General features: G+C 40.9%; 1 protein-coding gene, 2 long non-coding RNA genes and 2 other non-coding genes across 10 annotated transcripts; 2 read left to right on the forward strand and 3 right to left on the reverse strand.

Moving 5' to 3' along the window:
* Positions 1-254: 254 nt before the first annotated feature.
* Positions 255-2995, forward strand: LOC113021043 (uncharacterized). The gene is made up of 3 exons (XR_003272257.1): positions 255-269; positions 2560-2611; positions 2774-2995. It is a non-coding gene; the product is annotated as an uncharacterized LOC113021043 (long non-coding RNA).
* A 3427-nt stretch (positions 2996-6422) lies between these two features.
* Positions 6423-18706, forward strand: fbf1 (Fas binding factor 1). Of its 6 annotated transcripts, XM_026165439.1 has the most exons (33): positions 6423-6545; positions 6973-7021; positions 7177-7207; positions 8214-8258; positions 8354-8399; positions 8509-8551; positions 8645-8695; positions 8776-8917; positions 9048-9128; positions 9261-9308; positions 10551-10676; positions 10772-10901; positions 11114-11268; positions 11361-11454; positions 11541-11984; positions 12077-12142; positions 12229-12299; positions 12571-12876; positions 13004-13053; positions 13567-13614; positions 13709-13837; positions 13952-14052; positions 14163-14369; positions 14679-14786; positions 14935-15074; positions 15209-15327; positions 16007-16129; positions 16230-16406; positions 16484-16660; positions 16757-16894; positions 16965-17064; positions 17151-17266; positions 18521-18706. In XM_026165439.1, the coding sequence occupies exons 2-33, from the start codon at positions 7019-7021 to the stop codon at positions 18599-18601; spliced, it is 3696 nt and encodes a 1231-aa protein (XP_026021224.1). In that variant the 5' UTR covers positions 6423-6545; positions 6973-7018; the 3' UTR covers positions 18602-18706. The 6 variants fall into 6 exon arrangements, with proteins under 6 accessions (XP_026021224.1, XP_026021222.1, XP_026021227.1 ...); XM_026165437.1 differs by having other exon boundaries at positions 6423-7021; XM_026165442.1 differs by having other exon boundaries at positions 6423-7021; positions 12571-12591.
* On the reverse strand, positions 18620-19985 carry LOC113021045 (uncharacterized). Its single transcript, XR_003272258.1, has 5 exons — positions 19854-19985; positions 19495-19562; positions 19257-19317; positions 19007-19070; positions 18620-18804 (listed from the first exon to the last, which is right to left on the reverse strand). It is a non-coding gene; the product is annotated as an uncharacterized LOC113021045 (long non-coding RNA).
* Positions 18906-18975, reverse strand: LOC113021581 (small nucleolar RNA R38). Its single transcript, XR_003272314.1, has one exon. It is a non-coding gene; the product is annotated as a small nucleolar RNA R38 (small nucleolar RNA).
* Positions 19144-19215, reverse strand: LOC113021582 (small nucleolar RNA SNORD49). The gene has a single exon (XR_003272315.1). It is a non-coding gene; the product is annotated as a small nucleolar RNA SNORD49 (small nucleolar RNA).
* Positions 19986-20288: the final 303 nt, after the last annotated feature.

Below are 20288 nucleotides of genomic sequence, written 5' to 3' on the forward strand. Positions count from 1 at the left end.
TGCAATAGCAAACAACGCCAACGGCTACAGCACCATGGAGCATGGCAGCATCTAGCTCACTATTAAGACTGAAAAAAGCAAACAGAAATAAATGAAACAGGAAAAACTGTGCGCACATTTTCCATCATCCAGATCTCAAGATTTTATCATGATAAAAGTGTACATTGTGCTCTTGTTATGTATCACCTCCCACAGGCAGAGAGAGGAGTTTGAGGAAGACGTGCCATACATGAAGAGCAACGGAGCAACAGAAACAGAGAAATGACTGGGTAAGAAAACGCAAACAAATGACCTGAAGGGAAGCATACTGAGAAAATGCAACACCTTTTCTTCAAATTCGAGAACATGCGAGCGACAGATTAAAAAGCGGCAGACAACAAGATCCGATGGCTTCTTTAGTGCTTAGCGCTGGCCAGGTTCCAAAGTTTTAGGATTTACAATTCCCGTAATTCAACTTACAGCCCAGGTTGTTAAATGCTGTTGAAACTGTCAAACATGCATGTCATCCTTCTACTGGCCTGACATGAGATAACGTCCACTGGGTGTTGTTATTGCAGCCTTGAAAAATGTTCTCTGTTTACAGGTTGTTAAATCGCAGCAAACCTCCAGTGCTCATTAAAACACTGTTTTTAATGAGGAATCATTCAAAAACGATCAGGATTTTCAAGGAAGTTTTCAAAATCCTGATCTTTTTTGAATGTGCTTGTGATGAAGATTACGCAACATGTTTTGTTCTAGGATTTGACAGTGTTTATACAGTCAGTTTTTAAGAATCCAAATCACACTACAGAACTCAACATATGATATGTACAAAACATTTTTGTTGTAAATCGAAAAGAAAACTCAATTCATTAAATAAAAACATTACAACATAAGACCAACACACCAAAATTGAGAATCACGACGGGTGACGGAAAGACAGGCTGACAATTATGAGGAAATGGTGTGTGTGTGTGTGTGTGTGTGTGTGTGTGTGTGTGTGTGTGTGTGTGTGTGTGTGTGTGTGTGTGTGAGAGAGAGAGAGAGAGAGAGAGAGAGAGAGAGAGAGAGCGAGAGAGAGAGGAGAGGTTTACAAAGGGGCTTCAGACAAGTGGAGAAAGTGGAGCAGTGGAGCATGTTGGAGAGGCACAGATGCATAAAGAGCCAAGACGCCTGCCCCACATTTGGCTTTTAAGTACTCACTGCTACACTGCTAACACTAAATGATTCAGAAGCAGAAGAAACAATGCACCATCTCTTTAGAGGGTTATTATAAATACATTGCCTTCCTGGAACCGCAGTGTTAAATGCGAATGTGAAAGATCGCTACATAAAATAGTAAACCTGTGCCCCACTGCAGGATGGAGGTTTCATGTAGGTCACAGGCCACCTTAGGAGAGCGCTTTTATGAGGGCAATTGGATTTAGCTGAGTCAGGATGACTATTCCTTCTAAATCATTATTGGCCAATGCCATTCATGACTTTGCAACTAACAGCATTTCAGCACCAAACTGTGTGTTCGCAGTGTTTACAGTTCCAATTGCATAAGTGGAGGAATTGTTTTCCTCTCCAGTGCAGATGGACAAAGTCTGAAATGTCATTGGCGTTTTTTTCTGAACTTCCAGCCATTACTTAGAATGTCATTAGCCATTGCAAACCGGAATTGTGAGTGGAAAACCTCTTCCCACTTTAGTTTATTTTAATTTAGTTTGCTTATGTGTGTCAGATACACCGTGTAGCATTTGATTGCAGTAAATTATTGCCTATAAATAAACTCTCTTTAAAATTTGCAGTGATGTCACGCGTTTCAAAATCATTATAGGATCATTTCCAACAGGAGTGAACTGAGGCACGCACCCTCGGTTAGCTTTATCACAGGAGATAATGAGAGAAGTCATAACTTACGTGCATTCTGACACATTCCTGAGTCGATCTAGTCTAACGTGTGCTGGATTTGGGCTGTTCAGTCTGTTATGATAGAGGAAGGAAAAACCCCACTGATAAATCAATTCTGCAATAAAAAAGAAGAAAAAAAAGAAAACATTCCAACATTTCTGACATTCCAGACGCGATATTTTAAACATAGATTGAAAGATCTGCCAGATCCTCTGTCATCTCTAGAACACCTGCAAACGCTGTGCTGTAGTGATGAAACTGAAGGAGGTTTCGTAACTTTTGTAAACCTTCGAAAGATGCACGAAGAACAGAGATGCCTGCCTCACATTTGGCTTTTGAGGACTCACTGTTACTACGCTAAATGATTCATGGGCAGAACAGCAATCCATCATCTCTTTGGAGGGGTAGTATAAATACATCACCTTCCTGGAACCGCACTGTTAAATGCCGGTGTAGAGGAACTTAATAAAGTAGTTGACCTCCATAATGAACCACAGCATGTTAGCTTCATGAATCATCTTCTGGAGACAGCTGTTTTCCCACATCATTCATGACTTTGCATTTAATATTTACATTTTTTTCCCAATTGCTTGCTCATCCTCCCCTGCAGATGTCATTTGTTAAATCTTAAGTTGAATAAGCCAGAAAACAAGTCTTAATTTATTTTGTGCTTCTTTTTTTCAGTGGCCTCTTGATGTCAACACTTGTTCCACTGATGCTACAGGACAGACTTCATGTAATCTTCTTTGTATTCTCTCAGTGATCTGATTCTAATTCATCTGCATTTGGCAGCTCACAGTAAGGCTCCCACCGGGAGTGAAAAAAATAAAATAAAATAGAGGGCTACAAAAACAATGAGGCTTGTTTTGATCATGCCTCCCCCCTATCTGTCCAACAGATGTTCGTTTTACTGAAGAGGAAACAGCAAATGAGTGAACATGGGTATGTTTCAGCTTGGAAGATGAAACTGGACAAAGGCTGAATTTACAACATTGCTACTACTGCTGTCTGCTTTAGAGTCAAAATGTATCTTTAGCTTGTGAATTTGATCAGATTTCCAGGGTTTAAAGTAACAAAAATGTGCCTCCACACAATAAAATGCCACAATGTTCTTCTCTGATTGTCTGATGTTTTGCTTTGACATATAAAATTATTTTCCATAAGGAAAAACAATAGAACAAAACATTTTCATACCCTCCAACAATATTACATTTTAAATCTCGCGAAATGTATGTTTCATTCACACATGGTGCAAGTAGCTTCTAGACCAAAGAAGTGAATCCAAGGCCATTGCCTTGGAATCCATTGCCTTAAAGCTGCATTCTTTCTAGTGGCCAGCAGGGGGCGACTACAGTGGTTGCAAAAAGACTTCTGGTTATGTTCCTGTGACCACTTGCAGTCAGCTGCCAACTTTAAACTAACTAACAGGAATAAGACGGCAATAAAACAGTTTGTCACTGAATGGGGTCAAGTTAGCAGTTACGTTCAATCTGTTTGTGATCAGCTGTGATAAATCTGTGGAATTACATACACAGAAATTCAATTTAACGATTAACGTTCAGAGTTCAGCAAAATTTTCTTCAATTTGAAACTGAAAATTTACAAATTCCACGAGAAAGTGGGAGGTAGTTACTCCAGGACTGGCAATTTAACTGCAAAATAGCATAGGTGCTCACTATATTTGAGCATAATCAGCTATGTCCATCCAGCTAATAACCACCCACATGACAGATGAGTTGTACTCATTGGAACAGACTGGCACAGACTGATTGCAAGGCAATTATTTGCAAACTTTTACCAATTTGTAATTACAGTCTGTGTGGTTTGGAGCATGATTGCTTGGAGACAGGTCGCCTCTCACCAGGCAACCTGTTCAATCGCCTCCTGATCAAAAGTAGTCACTCAGAGGTTGAAGGTGTTGCATGCTCGAACTACATGCAATCAATTGCTGAATGTGAAAGAATTCAATGTCCTTACCAGGCAACCCCAGTTTTTTTTTTTCCTTTTTCACAAGAAGGTTGGTGTCCTGTTTTTACTCTATTGTTACAGAGCTGTTAGAAGTCCTCAGCTCTCTCACTCGGCCACCGACGTAAACATTTTACTGATAACTTTATGGGTTCAATTAGAAGTTTAAAGTCATGCTGAATAAAACATGAAGTTCACTGTTTTAACATTATTATTAAAATGCTACCAGTTGTAATTGACTTTGTTAGCTGAAGGGCGTACACTGTCCTCGGTTTTATTGTCACTGCCACCCCTCCTTCATGAGCTGCTAAACTTTAGGCTTCATATGGAGTTCACTAACCAGTATGACTACTTACATCTTTTACTGTAAATAGTCTCATCTCACACTATGGTTAACCGTAGATTACATAAAAGATGGACGCCTGTTTGGAGGCCTGAAAACAGCTAACACCACTCAGGGCTAGCTAACTTGGTGAGCAAAGTCCATTGACATGCTAATTTTGGCTATTGGAAAACTAGGCCTAAAACAAAATGTTTTAACGAGAAAAACTGAACAACAAACTCCATTATATTTTAGTGCAACTGAATGCTGATCAAGACCAACCATCCATGCTCCCATGTTTTGCATAACTTCAAGCCTTAGCAGAATTTTAATGGGAACATTAGAGCAAAATTCACATGTCATGAATACAGAACTTAGCTACAGTGGCCCAAATGGTTTTTGCAAAAGGCTGTAAACATATTTATATCGGTGGTAAAACTGAGCATTTTAACATGGTGTATCTGCAGATCGACTCACTTTTGGAGTCAGGCTCTATTGGCTCAACCAAGGAAATGCTGTGCTCAGCACTTCTGCGTTGGCATTATTTTTCACCCCCTAGACTGCTGCTTGTGATTTTCTCAGGAAATTAATCCTTTCACATATTTTAATTAAACTGATTTTTTACTTTATTTGCAATCAGTTCTTGTGGGGGTTTTTCTCCAGGAGAAGACTGCAAATGTAACACTTTCATGGGTAAATCATAGCATGACACATACATTTTTTTCCTGCTTCTTTTCCATATGGTTTGTGTTAAATTGTTGCACGCAGAGGGCTAGACCTTTGGCAGGATGCATCTCAGCATTTCACAAGTGGCCTCATTTCTTCTGAAGTATTGAGTTTACGTCATATGTTGCACTGTATGTGGCATGTAAACATTAAAGCTTTATGCTGTTCTCCCAGAGGAACACCAGCAACTAAATATAGCATTAAAAGGCATTTATGCTCTGCTGTGTGCCACTGAACATCAGGGAGGCTTCTCTGTCATATGCACTAATAATAACTGTTTCATACTTAGGTGATTTATTAAAATGGTTTTCATATCATACAAGTATTTATTTTCCACTCGGTCAAAGTGCTTTTTTTTTTGCCTTCTATCAACATTTAAAATGTCAGCTGACATTACAGTAAACAAAGCATTCCTGTAAAGTATACCGATCACATGATATGCACAGCAGATAATTTGGAAAATAAATAAATTGTTATTTGCACACTTGTTATTTGATATTTACTTTATCAAAGGCAAATTGCCATAGATTATCACTTGTGTGCATTAGTCCGACAGTCTCGACAAAACTGCAGAGTCAAAATGAGGCCTGTCCATATTTGCCAGCAGAGGAAGGAAACCTGTCTGTTAACAGCTTCTGTCTGACTCACCAATTCAGCAAAAATGAAACAATATCGAGCATGTACAGACCTCATGCGCTAAAACTGTTTTGATACTACAATGAATAGGAAACAAAATCAGGTCTAGTTGTATGGAACTCTGTAACACGATGAATGATGGCTTTGAGGAATGTGCTTACTGTAAGACGACAGTCCTCCTGCACCTTCAAACACAGTCCACACAAATCATCACAGAAAATAAACTTTACAGTTCAAGTAAATGTTAAACATTAGATCAATATTGGAAAATGTCATTAAGACATAAAGCTCACATTCAGCCATTGTCTTTTATTTATCCATTTCAGAGCTCATGGGAGGGAGAGAGGCGGACTGAATTCGAACCCAGCGCTAACCACTGCACCTCTGTTCCACCCTACATGAAAATTAGTATTATGTATGAGCACATATGCATGTATAGCTTCAACACTGTGGGACAAACTTCCCTTTGCCATCAGAAAGGCACAAAAACTCAGTTTAAAAGGCTTTTAAAAATCTACTTGTAAACTTTTAAAGATGATTACCCTTTTTTTCATTTTTTTTATAATGACTTTTATAAAATTTCAAGTTTAGGTTAAAGGTACTCTTCTAGTCAATTTGCAAGCTGTTTCTGAGAACAGAAAAGGCTTTAGAATATTAATAGTATTAGTAAACTGATTTTAAAATATTACTCAGCTCTGATTTGCCTTGAGTCATTTTCTAAGCTTTGATGCCACCTGCTGGTAAACCACTTTGGCAGACCTCACTAAGCAGGCCCAAGCACTTTGGTTAAAAATACCAGCTCATGTTCAAAACGACTAACTTTAGTGTTTTTAGACAGCACAAATCAAAAGCCTTTTTTCAAACGCCTTTCCCCGAAGGCTTCCTTGAAACTACTCTACCCATAATGCACCTCAAACAGTAAACAGGAAACGTATGTTTTGCCGGTCGGCACGGTTGTGGCACCCGCTACTCCAGCACTGAGTGGCCCAAACACCGAAGCTGGTGGTTTACTGCTTATTTTGTATGTAGCTACATTTAATGCTAATCACAAGCCTAGCGCTGGAACACTAGTTAGCTTTTGTTTGCAGTGTAGCTAAGGTGCAACCCTCTGTGGAAATGGGTTGTGTGGGGGCGGTGCGATTTGTTTTTGTTTTTTTTACCGTTAGTCTGCTGGCCAACTTTAAGATGCTAAACGCTAAACACAACGAGCTGTATGAATACGTGACTATTTAAACCACAGTAATTAAGACGAAAGGCTCCAGTCGTGTTATGTTCTTGACAAATGCTAGCTAGAGTAGCTGAGCGGTTGCCAATAGAGACAGGAGGCGCTATGTGTGTTCATTTTATGCTGCTCTTAAACCCAGAGCTGCTAACAGTGACGATGAAATGATAAATAAATAAAAAATGGCAGTAAAAATGTATTCTGCTCGGTTCTGTTGCACTGTTAGCTTGATGACTACCCTTACACTGTAAACCCACCAGCACAGATTGAACATGGTAAGTCAAACTGTGCTCTCCCTCGACATTTTTTTTGTATTTATTCATTGACGATGTAACGGGGTTTCATAATCTTCGAGGATCATTTCATTATCATTCACTTTTTTCATGATTATCTGCTAAATTAATAAACTTATTTTCACTGCTATTTTCAGGCTACAAAGCCGAAGGGGAAAGCCTCGAAAAGTAAGTTAAACTTGTGCTATTTGAATCCTACTAACTTTCCTTCTTTTTTTTAATTTTTAATTTTTTTTAAATAAACTTTCAGGAGTATCAAAAATAAGGCCTGGGGCCCAGAATCAATTCGACAAAAAAGTTTAAACGGTCTTGTACCAAGTAGTGATTTCCGATGTTTCTGTGTATTTGTTTTAATGTGTAATGTATTTGCTTATATTGAGTGTAGCTAACATGATTTATTAAGGGGTTATGTATATAAAATAAATAAAAACGCAGTGTCTTTATATAACTATTATTTTGTATTTGTTGCAATTTCTGCTCCTTTCTTGGCCAGATTACTCTTTAAAAAGACACTTTTAATGTCAGTGAGACTTAGCTGGATAAATAAAGGCTTCTATATAAGTTAGTTTGCCCAAAACTGATTGCAGCTTCTACCTTGTGACAGGAATGTTGTTTGTGGCTCCAAACGACTTGATAGCAATCATGAAAGATATGTTTGACAGACAACAAGTCATTTACAAGAGTTTAAAAATGATGAATCTCTTTTGGTACAACACTGACCCGCTGGGTGGCTTTGAACAATCTAAAGCACGGCATAAAATTAGACTTTTAACTGATTTACAGCTTGATAAAGACCTCTCCCATGGTCATTCATACTACACCAAAGTAATTAAGTAATATATAGACAATTAAATGGCAGAAAAGTTAAACTTTTGTACAGTGACAGTTAGGGGAGTTTCACTGGTCTGGTCCACTTTAAATTAAAGTATGTTGTATCTGGCACACAATTACATCCTTGTCCCTCGTGATTGTACCTCAGCAAAACATTGACTGTAAAATGATAAAAGCCTATTTCTACATTAAAATATAACCCAGTGTGTGTCTGTCCTGCTGATCCAAAATCATTGGATCATGAGATGTCGTACCACGACAAATACAGATATAGGCAGCAGCAGTAGTATGCCTCTCCTGCACCTTGCTGAAGTTGACTGTATACCTCTGTTGCTTTTCTAAGGTTCATTCAGGGATGATTTGCTTGACAGCTTGCTTGATGATGACAGTAAGTGAGCGCAGTTGTGCTGTTTTATCAGAATTAGTGTCTATCTTTATGTTAAAGTGTGTCATAATATTTTCTTGAATTAATTTTCCAACTAGAGCAGCCAGTAAGGACGAAAGCATCACACGATGGACCTATGTATAGGTAAGTTAGAAGGAAGATTTGTGAATTGCAATGTGCCAGCTGTAAATTATTACTCCTCTTCATGTTCTGTTTTCTTTTCCTGCTCATCTGCTACTGATTATATCTTCAGCACGCTAGCACAGGAGATAAAAATGGATGGTGCGGACACTGAGGTATGTAGGATAATATGCAAACTGGGTCATATTCACCCCGTTTTTTTTTCCTTTTGTGTTTATTTTGTCTTTTTATATTTTCTTTTGTCCAAGGACTCGGATGTGTCAGCGGCTGATCCCGGCGACATACTCAAGAGCATGAAGGTGGGTCATTAATTGAGGTTGCGGCGGCAAAGATAAAGTTCACACTGCACGTTTCACTTTTCCTCTCTGTCCTCGTGCAGGACATGGACGACATGGACGCTGACCTCTTTGCATCAAAGAAGAAGCCCAGTTCGGCTCCCGCGCAAACAAAGCCACTTGTTAGCGAAGGACCAAAGAAAGACTCTGCTGTGCTCGAGAGTAATGCAAAACCAGAGGGAGCAGGTAATTCAGTGCAGAGTGTTCTCGCATAAATTACTTTCTCATTATTAGCTCCACATTATTACCAGCTTTGAAGTTTTACATTAATAGCAGCGATCAGAAAAAGGCTTTTGTCTGCCTTTGCTTCCCTCAGATGAACCCACCAAAGAGGGGAAGAAGCCGAACTCTGCACCTTTATCCTCAGCGCGGAGTTATAAGAAGTTCACCTTCTCTGGTAAGCGAGTCTCCCCCCTCCCTGTCGTGACATCCGCTTCCTTGACTGAGCTTTGTATAAATGAACATGGTGCAGATGTGTTGTTGACTTGCAGCTTTGCTTTGTTTCTCTCAAAATGTTGCTTTAACTCAGACAGTGGTGGTGAGGATGAAGGTGTTGCTCAGACTTCGTACGCTAAAGGTACATTAGTGTGGTTGATACGTGTTTAGTCCTGTACTTGCAGTTAAGTCACATCAGTGGGTGCTTGTGGGTAGTATTTAACAGTGGAGGTGTACACTGTAAAATGTTTGCTATTCCAAATCGAATCAACAAATCTGGAAGTATACGGAAGGAATTAGATTTGCATACGCTGACACCCAAGAACAATGATCCAACTAGCAGATGGAATTGCCCTTCAGTTATTCCAATATTATATCTATACATGTAAAGGGGCAAGTATAAATAATAATTTGAACTTGTGCCTATGGATAAAGCTCATATATCCAAACTTAATGTCACAAGTTCATCTGCTCTCTTTAATTCTCTCTGCCACTGAAGTTTGTGGTGTCGTCAGAAGTAAAATGTTGTTTTTGACGGTGACTATGAACTAAAGCATAGAACAAATTACAATTAAAGAGATTTTGCTCAACAATGTTCAAAAACTTTGAGTGAGCAATCGTCAGAGATTGTTGACAGACATGCAAAACACCTAAAACAACTGATTTCTGCAAAGAAAAAACTAGATTCTGTTTGATCTAGCTTGTGTACACTTACTTTTTTCACAACAGACTATTTATATTTGTATTTTGTTCAATAAATGGTAAATGGACATGATCAGAAATATTACTCAGGTTGACTGTGAGTTCGTGTGAACTGTAGCCTCAATTTCCTGTTCTTAGCTGACCGAAATCACACCCAGTATTGTCTTCTGCTGTAGCCCATGTGCTTCAAGGTTTGACAGGTTCACTCAGAGATGCTTTCTGCAAAACTGGGTTTTTCAAGTTATTTGAGTTAGTGTTGCCTTCTTATCAGCTCAAAGTAATCCGTGTGCTCTCATCTGATCTCTAGCATTAACTACTCTAGATTCAAAGTCACTTAAATCAGCTTTCTTTCCCATTCGGATACAAAGTTTGAACTTCAGCAGGCCATCTTGACAACATCTGCCTACCTCAATGCACTGCCATGTGATTGGCTGATTAAATATGTGTGTTAATGAGCAATTGAAACGTGTGCCTAACAAAGTGGCCACTAAGTGTATGTTTCACAACTGGGAAATGTGTCAGTTAATGAATCCAGTTCAACAAAGTACAGTTTCAAGTTATTGTATTGGTATAGCAGATAAAAATAATAATAATAAAGTAAGTATTTAAGTGTTTTATTGCCCTTTTACACTCTGGGGCCCAAATCCATTATTCATAATATAAAGACTCTTATTTTTTGCAGATCTAGACGACCCCCTGGATGATTTGCTTCCAGGTGACTCAAAGCCTGACTTGAAATCTAGCTTCTCCAAACCTGAAAAATCTGTGCCATCTCCTTCAGCATCTCCCATTCTAAAGAATGAAACGAGTAAGCCTTAAACTTACCAGGATCCTTTAGTTTCCTTTCTTTTTTTAAATAATTGCCAAATGCTGAAGGCTTGTGTTTTATTCTTTGTTGATCAGCTAAGGCAACAAAGAAAGGCGAGCTCACGTTTGAGGATGATAAGGATGACCTAATGGATACACTCGGATTTGACAGCAATAAAAACAATCCCAAGAAAAAAGAGACACCGCTTTGGTCTCCCAAGGAAAGGTAACAACTCTGTTTTCACTTTTTTTTTTCCCCTCTCACTCTCGTTGTTGTCCTTATTTATAGCACTCAAATGATGAATAATTACTGTGGTATTGCTTTGGGCTGCAGCTAAAAACATAACCAAACTCTGACTTTACAGACTTTACTAGCCTCAGTCTGGTTTGTTAGCCTAGCTGCTTTTGTGCGTCACCTCTGTTCCCTGTTGCTCTCAGAGCCGACGCCCCTCAGAGACCTCGTACCAGAATTGATGAGATTCTGGAGAGTTTCACGTCACCGCGTCTTCTGGAGCGACCATCAACGGGCGAGAGGAAGGACGAGCTTCAGTCTCAAGAAAAGCCGCAACAGGAGAAGACGTCTGCTGGGAGAGGTGATAGAGCACCATAGTTTTGTCCTTAACTTGGCTGTAATTAAATACTATCTTAAAAAAATGAAGTAGCTAATCGTTTTCCCAACTATCAGAGCCTCGTTTAGATGATGACCTCACATTTGGATCCTATCAGCCCACACTGGGATCCACTTCTGAAGGGCGTCAGTCTCGTAGACAGTCTGTCAGGTGTGCCCAGGTTTTGTTATTTACAGTTTGCTTCATGCCTACAGCTTTCAGCAGGACAGAAGTAATCTTTTTTTTCTTACGACCAGATTTTCTACTGAGGACATGAGTGTGTCTACGCCAGAAAAGAAGCCAAAGCCCACCACTCCCACATCTTCTCGACAACGCAACTCAGCTGACTGGCTGGGCCTCAAGACAGAAGATGAGCCGGTCTATCTAGAGGAGGGCATCGATAAGACAAAGAATCCAGCAGAGGCTTCAAAGAGCCCCTCGTCTCCTTTACTGGAAAGAAAGCCCTCATTCACTGGTAGCCATTCCACATCTGTTGCAAAAACACCAGAAGAGAGCTCAGCCCCCGCTGACAATACCATTAAACAGGCCAAGCCTGAGGTTTCTAAGACCCAGAGGAAAGAAGGGGATGATGAGGATGACTGGTTAGCTGGGGCACTGAGCAGGAGGAAAGCTCTGTCCGCGTTAAACACAGAGGCAAAACCATCCAAGCAGGAAGAGTCTTTCACTGACTTCAGTGTTAGGTACGGTGCAATTTGAAGACAATAACAGAAATGCTACAGAGACAGAAAGAGCATGTTCTCAGTAATGATTGATAACCTGATCTCATTTTTAGTAAACAAGTAACGTCACAAACTCCCAAAAGCAGAGAAGACACGCTTCCTTCAATCAAAGAAACGAGGTAAGGGGTTTGTTGTGTAAGTCCCTTAAATCCATGTTAACGTTTTGGCCCTTTTTAAAAAAAAATGTTCCTTATATTTTATGTAGTGACACTTTTCCCGGACGCCTCGGTCCTGCTGCTCATTCCACGCCTGTCAGAGAAGAAAGGTCTAATCATGGTAGCTATCCTTCCATCTTATTAAAGTCACTGATTCAGATTGCCAGCAAATTTGCCCAATTTGCACATTTACAGCAGAAACCCTTTTGACCACTCCTCTCACACAATCATACTAGTTAATGTTAATCATTAGGCTGCTTCCCGTATACTTAAAAAAGCCATCTAATACCTAATCCTACCTTGTATCACATCATTTTAAAATAGAAATAAGTCATGAGCTCATATTTTTTCTAAACCGTGTCTTCCTTTTCTCATACTCTCTCCTTCTGTAGTTAACGAGTATACACCCACAGGCGAGTGTTACCTCCCCTCCACCTTAGCATCATCCCCACCAAACCCACTCCATCCATCAGCTCTTAGTTCGCCTTATCATTCAGTTTACTCTGCTAGCGATACTGATCCCTTGTTAGCCTCTGCTGTTAGCATTAGCCAGCCTCAGCTTCAGTCCAAACCCCACCACTTCCCATCCAGTACAAGATCCAAGGTGCTAACAGAGCCCACTCAGGCTTCAAATGAAACCTTGCAACAACTGCCTTTGCCCAGCCCCCTGTCTGCTGCACTGCCCGGCACAATGTGGTGTAGGTAATCTCAGGGAAACGAGTCAGTTCACTAAAATACCATCAGATTTCTCTCCAGTGCCTTAATATCAGATGTAACGCCTCGGTGTGGTTGTTACTCATGTTTTTTTGTTTTTTTTTCCTGCAGATCCGCAGCAAAATGCAACGCTAAACACATCAGCTGCTTTCCCACAACAGGTACTGTTACCTTCATGCATCAAGGCTGACATAATTGTAATAGATATGTTTTACCTCCACCAAGGAGGTGATGTTTTTGGCACTGCTTCTGCATGTACTTGTCCTTCTGCCTGTCTGTGAACACGAAAAAATGGAGAAAAAGTCTTATAACTTAGAATCTATGATTCCTAAAAGTGCAGTGTGTATTGTCAGCATATAGAAAATGCTGTATAAAGATTTAAAATAAGTCACTGTTGACCTTTACGTCATAATCTCAAATTATTCATGTCCAGTTAACTGCAAATCAATACCTATTATCCATTACCTACGCCTACATAACAAACGCCTGCAGTTTGTAGAGCAGTAAAAACAAGTGCAAACCTCTTTAAGTACGTTTAAAAAGAACAAAGAAAACAAAATGAGCGCAGAGGAACTACAACACCGTTCCCTTTGAAGTAAATACCACCCAAAGACAGGTTTGTAGTCTCTGAGTTTTTCTTGTTGTCGTTTTTAATGCTTTCTTCTTTGGAACAGGCATCATTTTCAGCCGACAGTCTGCAGCAGCTGCTTCTCCAAAACCAGGTAAGGACCTCCTCACTTCCAAAGACCTACTAATGGATGTAATCACCAGATTCATCCTTTGGTTTGTTTTTAATTTGGCTACTTTTTTTCAAAGCTGATGCAGACTCAGTTGCTGGGCCTAGGCGGTGTGGTTGATGCGGGACTCCTGCGGCGACTTAAAGAAAAAGAACAACCTGCAGACTATCAAGCTTTACAGGCCCGCGTCATCCAGTTGGAGGGACAGGTATGTCCTCATGTGGTGACAAGAAGGATGTGAGGTGTGATGGGGGGAGCATTGTTACTGTATTTTTTATTTTTATTTTTTTTTATCTTTAAAGTTTATCGTGTCATCATTCAGGTCAAGACTTTGCAGCTGGAGCGAGACCAAAGCCAAATGATACTGGAGAGCATGCAGCAGCGGCACAAACAGGATATGGAGCTCCTGGAGAACGCACACAAGTAGTCCATTCCTAGACCACATCAATTTATCAATTCAGTTTAGCACATGAAACTGTGGAAGTCTTCTACATACATGTGTCTGTAACCCAAGTCTCTCTGTGTATTTTCAGAGGTCGTGTGAAACTGCTCGAGGATTCGGTTGCCCAGCGGGAGACTCAAGCGCGACATGAGTGCGAAGACCTGATGGAACGCCTGGCAACGGTAACGCGAGCGGCTGAGAAGGAACGCTCAGAGCTTCAGGCTCAGTACCAGCGGAAAATGGCCCAGGCCCAGCAGGAAAGAGACTGTGAGGTGGAGAGACTCAGAGACCTTCAGAGGTAAACGTAGGAAAACCTGTTTTATGGCAGCAGGTTGACTATGAAATGAAAGCAAGAACAAATTTTCTACAGTTAGCGACAAATTTACTGGCTGTGAAGTTGTAGTTTCAAAAGACAACACCATAGGAAAGAAAGAAAAGAAAACCAGCCTTCTTTGCTTTATTGAAATTGGTTTGGGTTTTGGGATTTACTCAACTAAATTATCCAGATAACTCAGTGAAATAACTCAATAAGTCTCCAAATATTTAGTTTTTTATCGCAAATAGATGACTTTATGGTTTAGTGTATATTTGTTGCATTGCTGCTCAGAAAATCTATCTTGGAGATGAAGAGAGACTATGAGGATCAGATCCACAGGCTGAAGAGGCTAAAGGAAGAAGAGATCGATGCTGTTACAAGCGCAACATCTCAGACCAGGTAAGAAAATTCCCAAAAAGTCTAATTGACAGTCACATATTTAATGTTTTTGCTTCTTTTTCTTTTGTGCACGATATCAGCGCCAGTGCTGATACATGTAGCAAGCTTTTCGTGTATAAAAAGTTTTAATTCCACCGCCTTTGTCCAGGTCCGTGGCAGGGGTGATTGAAAGGATGGAGCAGTTCTCCTCACGGCTTGGAGAGCTTTCCTCTCGGGTGGAGAGCACGCACGAACACACCGCTCACGGCCTGGAGCAGGAGGCACGGCACAGAGACGAGCAGCTTCGAAGTATTTTACACACACACACACGCGTGTGTACTTTGTACAAAATGGGTCAAGATGCAGATTGTCCGAGAACACGATGGCTTAATGTCATTCTGTGTGTGTGTGCGTGTGTGTGTGTGCGTGTGTGTGCGTTTTAGCAATGCAGGGTCATCTGGCCCAGCAGCAGAAAGCCATGGCAGAGGAGAAAGCGTACCTGAAGGACATTATTTCCAGGATGGACACTCAGCTTAAAGAGCAGCAGAGACAGCTTGAGAAGGTGATTATGAGAAATGACAGTAACAGACCAAGATCATACACCAGGACCTGCTGCAGTAGTGCATCAACGAAAAATGTCATACTTTAGATTTCTAAACATTCTCTTTGCATATTAAGAAATATTGCAGTATCATTTTTACCTCACATCAAGACTCAACTAAGTATTTGGAATTTGTAGAATTATGGCCGAGCGCTTGATGAACCAGTAAGACTAAACATGGGCGAACGAACAAAAGCGTGGTTCATGTTTAATTGAAATCATAACATTAGAAGTAGCTGCGCAGACTGAGAAGAACAAAAAGACAGAAGATGGTCGTCCTGCGTCTGCAGAGCCTCACACAGACAGAAAGTATGCACCAGACGTGCTTCCCAACCGCACTGAGCTGATCTCCGAACTGCCAGAAGCCTCACATCCAAAAAAAAACTGCTTTTAATGCTGAAGAAATAAAGCCCAAAGCTCATTTTGATGTACGATGTTGACAAAAAACATGCAACCACAGTCATAAACAGTGGTCTTCTGTCCTTTGGCAGGTTCTCTAAGATGCTCAGAGCATCCTACTTATTCATTTTTAAGCTATATTTTATAAGTGTGAGGAAAACAGCTAAAAAACCACCTATAATATAAACTGACCTTCTTCTCATTAAAGACTGAAGATGCCATTTAATTTTGCGTGCTTTAGGAGCGCTGGAAGATGACAGCAGAGCAGGCCAAAGCCGAGTCGACCCAAAGAAGCCTGGAGGAAGAGCGGTGTGTCCTCACCACGCAGATCAGCGTGGAGCGAGAGGAGCTGGAGAGAGCCAAGGTGAGGCCAACGAACATCTGCAGCAGCAGCGCAGGTGTTTTGCACCAACTTGGCGCAGCTTGACCGCCACTTGCTTCTTTGGCCTTTTCTGTGTTTTCAGAGCGCGTTACTGGAGGAGCAGAAGTCAGTGATGCAGCACTGCGCGGATGAGAGGAGGAAGCTGGCGGCCGAGTGGGCACTCTTCCACGCCCAGGAGAAGCAGAGGCATGAGAGGGCTGAGCGTGAGGTCAGCAGTCTGTTGGAGAAGAGGGAGGGCTCCATCATAAGTCTGGCACAGGTGAGCTTGAGCTTAGGTCAGCTCTTTAGCCCACACAAGTCGTGAAAAGGCACAAAAAATGTAAAAACCTTTTGTAGGAGCAAGCTGACTTGAAGCTTCGCACGGCCGAGCTGAAACAGAAGGAACTTGCTGTGGCACGGGAGCGAGAGGCTCTGGAAGAACTTAGAGAAGAGCTGGACAGAGAGAAAGAAAGACTAAGCAGCACGGCCCTGAGACTCAAAACACGAGCCCAGGAGGTCGAGGCATTCAGCAAGGTAATTTCACACTACACCGATCCCTGTGTGTAGTGTGTTGGACATGTTTTTTGTCCAGCGTGTGTTCATATTTTCCCTACACCGTGTTCTTCACAGCTCGCGGCAGAGAAGTATGAGGAGGGGGAACGAGCGTTGCAGGAGGCGAAACGATTGGAGGCGGAGCACGAGGCGCGACTGAGAAATATTCACACCCAAACAGAGCACCTGAGGCAACAGGAGCAACGGATTTTAAAGGTATGTGTGTCACTTTATGAAGCACATAAATGAATGAATGTGGTGGTTATCTTAACACTTGTTGTTACAGGAGCAAATACGATTAAGTCACCTGCATAAGGATACACAGAGGCTGGGGCAAAACCCTCCTCTTACACCTCTACCACAAATTATTGCCCCCGTTTTACCAGGTGAGGCTGAATGTTGGTCTTCTCTACTAGCTTAAAGTAACACATTTTCTGCGATCTCTAATTGGCCTTTGTTACTGTCCCTACAGACTCAGTTTCAGAGCTGCCTGCAACCCTAAATGTTCCTCCTCCAGTTTCATTTACCAGCTCTCAGTCTATGGCACTTCAGGCCAATCTGGCTCTGTGGAGATATACTGCAGAAAAGGTGAGCACATTTTTAGTTGCAAATGTCAACTATCACTAAAACAGAATTGACAAGCAGCAGCTCACATGCTCTATTTTTCCTTACATGTGAAATTTTTACCCTTATTTGATCCTAAATTAAGACACAGGTCTGATTGTTTGTGGATGTTTTTGGATGAAGTCTATTTCATTGAAGCCAAACACATCTTCTTCCCACCACCCTGGCTCCAATTCCACATTCACCTCTGTGCAGAAGTAGCAGCCAATGTGTGTGACTGAGTAATTGGCCCAAAACCTGCCCAAAGAAATTGCACATCATAGACTTCATGGCCTCTGTTTATTTCTGTACAGCAGCGTGCTATACTTACATTTTTAATGTTCCTTGGGGTGGCTGTGGCTCAGCAGGGTAGAGCAGGTTGTCTTTTAATTGGAAGGTTGTTGGTTTGATCCCTGACTGCTCCAGGCAGCATGACAAAGTACCCTTGGTGCTCAGGTAGAGTAGAAAACCAGTCTGTTTACCACTCTTTTGAACACAAACGTCTGCTCTGGCCAAACAAAATCAGAATGGGCAGCGACGTTTGGAAGGTTAAAACCAGCCCAATGCTTTCCTATTTCCATATTTATCAATTTACTGACCTAAAATTAAGAAACCTTCAAAAAAGTGGGACTGTTCTATAAGGAGAGTTCAGCGTATCTCTCCATTATCTGGGTCCCCTTACCCCAACATGTGCAATTGGGATAAATAGTCATGCAAAGCTGGTTATCAACCCAGGGTTTCACATGGAAAGGGTGGCATTGAGCATCTGACCAATAGAACCCTGGAAGTCACCAGGACAGTACAGGCCTCAGTAGCAAAGACAGCAATTTTCACATTTAAGAAACCTATTAATCCATTTAGTTTTAAATGTATCCTAGACAAACTGAAAGAATATATAAACCAGTACAGTCTATTTAAGATTTTAATAACAAGTCTTCAGTTATTCATTGCATTGAGGTTTGTTCATATCTTTTATTTTGGTAACTGTTGCTAAACTGTTGGTGGGAAAAATGGAACCACAGCAAACAATCCAAAAGAAATGACGTCAGATAAACACAAGTGTTATGATCCAGTACAGGCTTTTATTGCACTTTGGAAACTCAGTCAACATGAGGCATCACAGTGCACACAGCTTTTTAATACAATCACTATTTGGCCAGCAATGCTTGAAATCATTTGTCAAGAATTCAAGTGTTCAGATTTTTGACTGACTGGATTTTGTTTTTCTGCCCCCAACAGGACCGTGAATACCTACAAGAGGAGCAGTTCTTTCTAGAAAATCTGAAAAAGAAATCTTACAGATCTTTCAGCACAGATTGACCAACACATGCTGGGCTTTCCTCCCAGCACATATGGAATCACGTTACTTTCTATACTTCAATTTTATAACTCGTAGTTTTATTAAAAAACACGTTTCTGATCCAACATGGTTTTCATCTTTCATAAAGACAAATACTGAATTTAATAGTCTCCTCTGGCATCACACTTGAGGTTGGTATTCCGTCCTTCCACAGCAGCTCAATCTGCAAGTTAGAAAATAAAATAATAAATAAGACCGTAACACTAAATTACAACATGATCAATACAATATTCAAGAAAAACTTTGCTATAAAAACATCAGCAGTCAAGCCTCAGATTACCATGACTCCACACTTGAGTTCAGACAGGGATAACTTGTATCATCACTGGCTTGACTTTAAAAATCACAACTCTTGCATGATTTACCTGCTCAGGACCTGCTGTCTTCAAGCCCAGAAAATCTTCATCCTTTCTTCTGCTGCTACAGCACCTGTACCAGGAAACAACACGTGGATGACCGAGTGCTCAGATCACACAAGCTGAAAGCAAAGAGCTTTGCAGATTCTCAGAACAGCTTTCTATCGTCAGTTATCGCATCAGACGGCACTTCCTATGCAGCAGTTTTCATCACTGAAAAAGTGGCAACAGAGATCACAAGATCCAGTGCAATACAAACCTTTTGACTGTGGTTCCTTCCTTAGGCACTCAGTGGAAAGGAGAACAGATGAGCCACGAATCTGCAAAAAACACACGTCATCAGTGAGGATCCATCAGTAGCATGTGGGTTTCACAAATAAACACAGCAGCTCAGATACCATGGCTTTCCACAAGGTTTTGTTCTCTCGGACAGGGATAACAAGTTCATCATGTGTACTGCACTGACACAAATGCATACAACTGTTAACCAGTTTTACCTTTAATCAGGAAATGAAACTTCGCCCTGTTGCAGGCAGACAAATGAATCCCTCTGCATCATCCAAACCTGTATAAGAAGTTAAATCAGTGATTGGCTGTAACGTGACACAAGCAACATAACATGGTTCGTCAAAAACGTAAATAATCAAACTTATCGTGCTTCTATTCTACGTGCCAGTAAACATGATGCATGTTTCCTTACTTAAACGAAACGCTCATTCTACCACTTTCTGAGTCCTCGACTGCGTGGACTCACTGCACGTGTTCACCCGGATAAAGAGCAGCTAACAGCTAGCACACGCGCACAATTAAAACTTCCACATATTGAGGTCTCATTAAAAGCTCCTCAAAGTCTCACCTGCTCACGGTGGGTCACCAGCAGCAACCTCAACATGTATACATGAATATAATTTAACAAAAATGAACTGCATGGCGAGAGTCAAGAAAGCTGCTTGCGCGTATCTACCGCCTGGAGAAGAAGACCGGAAATCTCGCGTGATAACGATTTTATGTGTCGTACGCGTCACATGCCACGTGACCGTGATTGGGTGTGGTTGAAAAGTTGTTTTTTTTTTTCATTGTTTCTCGCTAAAAATGTGTAACAACCCAATTACCATCCATGGTTATTAATAATAATAACAACAACAATAATATTAATAAAGCTAAAAACTAGCTGGTGATATTGTGGTCCGCTTACGGTTACTGTGTAAAACGAGGTCATGTGATCACATTGTCTAATGTTCTATATTTTTGAACTTTAAAACATTTAGTTGCTATTTATTGTCGCAGATTC

This window comes from Astatotilapia calliptera, chromosome 4 (genome assembly GCF_900246225.1).
Source record: "Astatotilapia calliptera chromosome 4, fAstCal1.2, whole genome shotgun sequence".
NCBI lineage: Eukaryota > Metazoa > Chordata > Actinopteri > Cichliformes > Cichlidae > Astatotilapia > Astatotilapia calliptera.